The 8,883-nt window shown below is 42.7% G+C and overlaps 1 protein-coding gene across 1 annotated transcript; it reads right to left on the bottom strand.

Moving 5' to 3' along the window:
* Positions 1-3,523: 3,523 nt before the first annotated feature.
* LOC111949538 (potassium voltage-gated channel subfamily E member 4) lies at positions 3,524-5,471 on the bottom strand. Its single transcript, XM_023966805.2, has 2 exons — positions 5,401-5,471; positions 3,524-5,254 (listed from the first exon to the last, which is right to left on the bottom strand). Exon 2 carries the CDS (start codon positions 5,216-5,218, stop codon positions 4,682-4,684), a length of 537 nt encoding a protein of 178 aa, XP_023822573.1. The 5' UTR covers positions 5,219-5,254; positions 5,401-5,471; the 3' UTR covers positions 3,524-4,681.
* Between the last annotated feature and the right edge of the window lie 3,412 nt (positions 5,472-8,883).

Raw genomic sequence — 8,883 nt, 5'->3', positions numbered from 1 at the left:
TGTAAATACAACCCATATTTATGTTTATTTATTTTCCCTTTTGTACTTTAACTATTTGCACATCATTACAACACGGTATATAGACATAATATGACATTTGAAATGTCTATTCCTTTGAAACTTGTGAGTATAATGTTTACTGACATTTTTTACTTTTGTTTATTATCTTTGGCAATGAAATATATGCTTTGCAATGTAAACATTTTCCCATGCCAATAAAGCCCTTTGAATTGAACTGAAAGAAGGAGTGGAAGGATCCACAATGCTAGGCAGAGTGACTCATTTAAAACCGAATTCATTCTGCATATGTGGCAGAGCGCAGGGCGCAGGAGGACGTAGGCAGGACTCAAAATCCTCAGCTCCCAGTGGTGGAGGAGGCTATTTAGACACAATCCTGTTGTATCATGCTGCTACGCATGTCTCTCTCTCGCTCTTCTTGCTCGCTGTGTGTGTGTGTGTCACTCTATTTCTCTCTCTCTCTCCTCTTTCTCTTTCTTTTTTTGTCTCTTTCTTTTCTTTCTCACTGGCTCTCACTTTTAATTTCACCACTGCCAGCTTCTAGTCCACCTCGATGTCCGGCCTTTTCTTTCACTGACCTATCTCTCTTCTAGTCCCTTATTAAAAAGACATGAGCCCAAACATTTCCTACAGCTGTAGTTCTACTTTATGCTGCACACTGAGGTGTCTACACGATCAATAATTAGAATGGTTCATTTGTGAAAAGCATTAGGTAGACGACAGCATTAACCCTGCATCAACTTCCGTTGTGTATAATGTATGAATTTCCCCGAAACTATTACACATTCATAATTCAGTTACGTTAAGGTGCTCAGGAAATAGGATTTAGTACGCCTCAACTAGTTTTGTGATTGTATATATGTCAACTTAACCTGGAAGAGAGAGAGGGGGGGGGAGTAAAGAGGGGAAAGAAAGAGAAAGAGAACGAGAGGGGGAAATGAGAGAGAGGGGGAGAGAGGGGGGAGAGAGATAAAGAGAGAGAGAGAGAGAGAGAGAGAGAGAGAGAGAGAGAGAGAGAGAGAGAGAGGGGGAATGGAGAGAGGAGGAGAGAGGAGGAGGGAGAGGGAGAGAGATAAAGAGAGAGAGAAGAAGGGGGAAAGGGGAGAGGGAGGGAGAGAGGGGAGGTGCAGAGGCACTATATAACATATACTTATTATTATGTCGGATGGCAGGGCCTGCAAACCATTACAAACTACAAAGGGAAGCACAGCCGAGAGCTGCCCATGGACAGGAGCCTACCGACGAGCTAAACTACTTCTGATGCTCGCTTCAAGGCACAAATAACACTGAAACATGCATGAGAGCACCAGCTGTACCGGAAGACTGATCACGCTCTCCGCGCGCCGATGTGAGTAAGACCTAACCTTTCTGAAATCCCCATCCCGGGTCCGGGATTTCTGTCATTAAAAACCCTGACTAGCATAGCGTAGCCTAGCTTCAGAGGGTAATCATAAAATATAATTTCATGAAATCACAAGTGCAATATTGCAAAACACAGCTTAGCCTTTTGTTAATCCATCTGTCGTCTCAGATTTTGAAATTATGCTTTCCAGCGAAAGCAATACTTGCATWTGGGTAAATGTATCGATCGCTCGACAAAACAATAAGAACAGCTAGCGCCAGGTAACTCGGTAACAAAAACCAGCAAAGCAATCAAATTAATCGTTTACCTTTGTTGATCTTCGGTTGATTTCACTCACGAGACTCCCAGTTAGACAGCAAATGTTCCTTTTGTTCCATAAAGAAATGTTTTATATCCAAATACCTCCGTTTGTTTGATGCGTCATCACAAGTAATCCACRGGAAAAAGCGTTCACGACAACGGCGGAAAAAATTCCAAATTATATCCATAATGTCCACATAAACATGTCAAACGTTGTTTTTGATCCAACTTCAGGGTGTTTTTCACATATCTATTCGATAATAAATCAACCGGGACAATTGGCTTTTCACTAGGAGCGAGAGAGACAATGGCTACCTTTCAGATTTGCGCAAAAATCACCAGGAGAGCCCCCACCTGTCCACTTACCCAATGTGCTCTTGCAGGCTCATCCTTCAAAATAAAGGCCTGAAACTACGTCTAAAGGCTGTTGACACCTTAGGGAAGACATAGAAAAAGAGGTCTTATTGATGAGACTTCACATATGCGATAGGAAGGCATTGGAACACAGAGCTCTCAAAATGAGTGCCACTTCCTGCTTGAAATGTATATGCATATTCTAGTTTCGGGGGCTGAGAAATAGGCAGTTTAAAATGGGTACGCATATTTTGCCAAATGTTAAAATTGCGCCCCCTAGTTAGATTAAGACAGGTCAACATTCACAAGGCCGCAGGGCCAGACTGATTACCAGGACGTGTACTGCGAGCATGCGCTGACCAACTAGCAAGTMTCTTCACTAACATTTTCAACCTCTCCCTGTCCGAGTCTGTAATACCAAACATGTTTTAAGCAGACCACCATAGTGCCTGTGCCCAAGAACACTAAGGTAACCTGCCTAATTGACTACCGACCCGAAGCACTCACGTCTGTAGCCAAGAAGTGATTTGAAAGGCTGGTCATGGCTCACATCAACACCATCATCCCAGAAACCCTAGACCCACTCCAAATGCATACCGCCCCAACAGATTGACAGATGATGCAGTCTTTATTGCACTCCACACTGCCCTTTCCCACCTGGACAAAAGGAACACCTATTGTGAGAGGGCTATTCATTGACTACAGATCAGCGTTCAACACCATACTGCCCTCAAAGCTCATCAATAAGCTAAGGACCCTGGGACTTAACACCTCCCTCTGCAACTGGATCCTGGACTTCCTGACGGGCGCCCCCCAGGTGGTAAGGGTAGATAATAACACATCCGCCACGCTGATCCTCAACACAGGGGCCACTCAGGCGTGCATGCTCAGCCCCCGCCTGTACTCCCTGTTCACTCATGACTGCACGGCCAGGCACGACTCCAACACCATCATTCAATTTGCCGATGACACAACAGTGGTAGGCCTGATCATCGACAACAACGAGACAGCCTATAGGGAGGAGGTCAGAGACCTGACCGTGTGGTGCCAGGATGACAACCTCTCCTCAATGTGATCAAGACAAAGGAGATGCGGCCAAAATTCACCCAACTTATTGTGGGAAGCTTGTGGAAGGCTGGCTACCTGAAACGTTTGACCCAAGTTAAACAATTTAAAGGCAATGCTACCAAATACTAATTGAGTGTATGTAAACTTCTGACCAACTGGGAATGTGATGAAAGAAATAAAACCTGAAATAAATCATTCTCTCTACTATTATTCTGACATTTCACATTCTTAAAATAAAGTGGTGATCCTAACTGACCTAAAACAGGGCATTTTTACTCTGATTAAATGTCAGGAATTGTGAAAAACTGAGTTCAAATGTATTTGGCTAAGGTGTATGTAAACTTCCGACTTCAACTGTATATTTTTTTATTTTTCCTTTGGTACTTTAACTATTTGCACATCATTACAACACTGTATATAGACATAATATGACATTTGAAATGTCTTTATTATTTTAGAACTTGTGTAATGTTTACTGTTCATTTTTTATTGTTTATTTCACTTTTGTTTATTGTCCATTACATTCTAATTAGCATCATAAAATACATTCCTTTTCTTTCACACTATTGTTCTACCTCACTTTGGTTTGGCATGTTGTCAATGGAGTGAGTTGTGAGCATTATGGCCTGCAGCAGGGCTGATATGGTATGGTGTGTGGGAGCTTGGAGGGGGATGGGCTGTAGAAGCGTTGTCGTCATAGCGATTGGGAGAAATACCAGCATTCTTCATGCTCTTTCCCAGGACTCCTATCACATGGGAAGATCTGCAGTGGGTGGGATGGTTTGGCCTAATCTTACCGTATGATGACTTGTCAGATATAGGGTGCTGGTTCGAATCTCCGAGCCAACTAGGTGAAAGATCTGGCAATGTGCCCTTGAGCAAGGTACTTAACCCTGTTTTCTCCTTTAAGTGGCTTTGGATAAGAGTGTCTGCTAATTGTGCTCAATTATGTAAATGTAAATAAGTCAAAATAAATAATCAGCTAACTGCCTGAAAAAATWGCTTCTTATTTTCTAAATTAGTATGTCAACACTTCAGAACAAATAAGACAATGCAAGGACAGGACGGTAAACCCCATGTTGTGTTGATTCTACTGAAATTACTGGTGTGCCCCAGCAACAGGTGGTGTAAAACTACTGCAGCACTGCCCCCTTTTGGAGAAAACTAGATATTGCAACAACGTTTTTCAAAATAAAAACATGTATTTCCCAAGAAGAGTTACAAGAGAGAACCATATCTCTTAAATCTCTTAAACAGATCATTATTTTTTRCCAAGTTTTTTTTCTTCTCTTCAATTTACACAACAACCCCAAGTAAACCTACATAGACATTATGAACACTGCACAGTGAAATCATTAGGCTACTTCTTAAGAGGATTTCGTTACAGAAAATATATTTCAAGTGGGTTCCAGGTACGTTTCAATGCTCAGAACCGGATGGTTAGAGAGCAATTGTTCCATATGTCAAGCTAAACTTTACCAGTCTTTAACTTCTCCACGTATTTCCTATATGACGTAGAGGGATGGAAAGTCTACAGTTTTTTGCGTTTATTCCCCCTCTCATCATCTGTTCTGAGCGTCACAGTTCCTCTCCGAGTATCTGTATCTCGGCGGAGTCGTCGCTGTTGTCAGTAGAACTGCCCTTCAGGGTCTCGTCCGGTCCCTCCGCGGTCCCGCTGTCCGACTCCTCCTCGATSGCAAAGCGCACGTCGGCGGAGGAGCACAGTGAACTGACACTGGTTTGTTCAATGGAGAACAGGGCGCAGGCCAGAGGGGAGCCCAGGACCCTTCCTTCATTGACATCCTGGCTCCCCGCGGAGAAGGGAAGCGATACCTGGAAGGAGGTCATGGTAATGCTGTGCTTCTTTTTCAGCGCGCCCCATTCCCGCTGCTCCTCCTCGTGCACCAGGCGCGTAAAAACGTTCGACCTTCTCTTCTCCCGCCTTTTGGAGCGAACATAGCCCAGCATTATACCAACGAGGAAGACTCCATAGAAGGAGATTACTATGAAAATGTACACGTATGCGTTGCCATTGCTTTTGTCGGTTTGGGAAGCARCATTAGCGCTCTGCAGGGGAAGAACTTGGGGCGTTGTGAAGTTGTGTGACTTCTCCATCCTCAGTGGAGTTTATGAGGTGGAATGAAAAGTTTCCTGTAAAAATAGATAKATTACAGAGGTTATGATATTGTTTCTTTACCCACACTTTTACGAATTATAGCCAAATTAAACTTTTATAAGACATAACTTAGTTAACAATGGCCTATTGTTACTAATGATACACTACTTATCCAACTTACCCAGCAACAGAACTGTGGAACATGTGAACCCAGCTGTGTGATCCGTGTCCTCGTGGGAGTGTGCGCCTATCGAATGTAACAGGATATCCAAGTGCATGGGAATATTTATATAGCGACCTTGGGACGTCACCAATCACGTGAGGGGACTGTAGTCGAGAGGCAAGTTTTGGCCCAATGTCAAATTTTGGAGTGGACACAAATTTCGGGGGGGACACTATTGTCTTGGATAGTGCTAAAGGGAAGGGTTTGAAAATGTTTGCCTCAAATTAGTAGGCAATGACAAATGCTTATTGGATAAATGAAGTTCAAAGAGTTCGTTCTTACAGCTCAAACAGAACTTTCTCACGCAGTCATCATCATCATCATAACCACCTAACGTGTGTCACCAATCACTGCTTTATTATGGGTCTAATTGTAATGGACGACATAATGGAGAACAGCCTAATTCCTCAATTTGCTCTCAAATAACGCAGGACAGCTCTGATAGACCAAACACAATCTTTATTTATTTCTTCATGTAATTAATTCCAAGGCAAATTACTAATAAATACAATTGATGCACTTATGTTACAAGGCAGATTCCCCAGACAAACAGGMAGGAGTTCCAAAACGGGTCTATATTATAAAGCTTCAATAGATTTAACATATTCCTTTTTCAGTGATCACTGCCCCTCATATACTGTGTGTACAGTATACAGGAAAACATCCGAAATGCATGTTAGTCTGGGTTACAGTAACACATACTGTCAAGAAACTATATATTTCATTACCGTGTACAGCATTGTTATTAAAAGATTTCCTATATGTAGTTATCCACTTGAAATCACAAGAAAAGGCAACAGGTGTCATGTGTGGAATGATGTTCTACAGAGCAATGTTTGTACCATTTAGGAAAGCTTGAGGCCATCTTTTGCTGTGGTGTATCACATTCAACAACATACAAGGAATGGCCTTTTCAAGTGTGAGAGCGCACACACACACACACACACACACACACACACACACACACACACACACACACACACACACACACACACATCACACACACACACACACACACACACACACACACACAAATAAATGCTGAAGCTGTGCTCTTAACTAAAATCTTTAAATTCTCAACTGTTGTACGGAAGTGTTTTGTGTGCATCTCTTCTTGCCGTTGGCCAAGTAATCCCACCTTAGTTTGGTCCAAATGTTATATTATCATATAGCCTACTGTTTACTCCAAGCATGGCAGTGGTTCTAGAACGACAGCTCTTACATTAGTGAATGTGTGGTTCACGTAAGTGCACACCTATAACAGAGTACAAATATGTTTTCTACCACTGAAAGAAAATGGTATTCACCAATCTACATATTTKTTACAAACATTATGAGTTTATGACAAGAGTATTATTAATTGGCATTATCATAAATAATAACAATTGTATTAATGACAGAAATGGCAAGGGAAAGTTCTGAAATACATACACTACATGGCCAAAAGTATGTTGTCACCCCTTCAAATGAGTGTATTCGGCTATTTCAGCCACATATATATATAAAATTATAAAATTGAGCACACCGCCATGCAATCTCCATAGACAAACATTGACAGTAGAATGGCCCAGCTCAGTGATTTTCAACGTGGCACCGTYATAGGGATGCCACCTTTCCAACAAGTCAGTTCATCAAATATCTGGTCTGCTTGAGTTGCCAATGGTGGAGGAGGAATAATGGTCTGGGGCTGWWTTTCATGGTTCGGGCTAGGCCCCTTAGTTCTAGTGAAGGGAAATCTTAACGCTACAGCATACAATGCCATTCTAGACAATTCTGTGGTTCCAATTTTGTGGCAACAGTTTGGGGAAGGCCCTTTCCTGTTTCAGCGTGACAATCCCCCCGTGCACAAGGCGAGGTCCATACAGAAATGGTTTGTCAAGAATGGTGTGGAAGAACTTGACTGGCCTGCACAGAGCCCTGACCTCAACCCCATTGAACACCATTGTGGTGAATTGGAATGCCGACTGTGAGCCAGGCCTAATCGCCCAACATCAGTTCCGACCTCAGTAATGCTCTTGTGGCTGAATGGAAGCAAGTCCCCGCAGCAATGTTCCAACATCTAGTGGAAAGCCTTCCCAGAAGAATGGAGGCTGTTATAGCAGCAAAGAGGGGACCAACTCCATATTAATGCCCATGATTTTGGAATGAGATGTTCGACGAGCAGGTGTCCACATACATTTGTCCATGTCGTGTATATTCACCTCGAAAGTTTTTTTTTCTAGGTGCAGAGACTCAACATTTCCCTGCCCTAGCAACAACACACATTTCCCCTTGGCCACAATAAAGTAATTGTCTTAGTCTCTCTGAACCTTCTGTTGACTTTGTGCCAGTAGGATCAGATGGGCAGATGGGAATTTAATATAAATCACAGTGCTAAAGCCTCACTAAGCAGGAGAAACAGGATCAACAAAACAGAACAACCACAACAAAAAGAAACGACGACAGCTAGTTGCAGGCAATAAGACTAGTCTCCGGGCAGAACTAGGTTCTGAAATAAACCAGAGAATAAGCAATGGAAAAACCTGGCTTCAGGAACAGGGCTGAGAATTAGCCAACGAGGAGCCCTGGATTTGGAACTTGTAGACAGAATCAGCCAATGAGGACTCGAGACTAATGTGGACAGAATCACAGAATTAAAGGAGAAAAACYAATAATTAAACAACAGCTATTAATTGCAATGTTAATGGTACTTACACTCTACAGGCTCTCATGGCTTAGCATTCCTGACACCCTCAGACAGAAGGGAATTGGTGTTAAAACAATGTTTTCCAACCAACCTGAGCTTGTGCTTCAATAACGGTCAACAACACTCACTAGTCATTTAGCAGACGATTTTATCCAGAGCGACTTACAGTAGTGAGTGCATACATTTTCATTGGTACTGGTCCCCCGTTGGAATCAAACCCACAACCCAGGCATATGCCATGCTGTACCAACTGAGCCACACGGGACCACTACCAGACATGAGCTCAACAGGCAACGGAAAATGTGCTGTTTCTCCTCCAGTTCTTGTCCTTGTCGCACGCACGCACGCACGCACGCACACGCACACACACACACACACACACAGAGAGAGAGAGAGATCAACAGGCAACATGACCTTATCTGTCCTGTCTCATAACTCACATCTGGAGGAAAACCATCTCCAAAGAGGGCAAGAAGTGGAATGAACATGGAGATATTAGGGTGTTCCAACAACACCCTTTACTTACTCTCTCCTAACTAATCCTTCTCTCTAACAGTCTTCAGGGCTTATTTATTGTCTATTGATTTGAATTTTTAAGCAAAGCCATTTCATCAAATGTAGGAACAGTAGAAATGTTGCAACACAGCCTCCTCTCTTTGATATCGCTATCTCTCTCCCTTCTATCTTTCCTCAATCTGTTTCTCTATCTATTTCTCTCCCTCTATCTTTCTCAAATCTATTTCTCTCCCTCTATC

Source organism: Salvelinus sp. IW2-2015, linkage group LG22 (assembly GCF_002910315.2).
Source record: "Salvelinus sp. IW2-2015 linkage group LG22, ASM291031v2, whole genome shotgun sequence".
In the NCBI taxonomy this organism is placed as follows: Eukaryota; Metazoa; Chordata; class Actinopteri; order Salmoniformes; family Salmonidae; genus Salvelinus; species Salvelinus sp. IW2-2015.
This window is presented reverse-complemented; position numbering and strand designations above follow the sequence as displayed.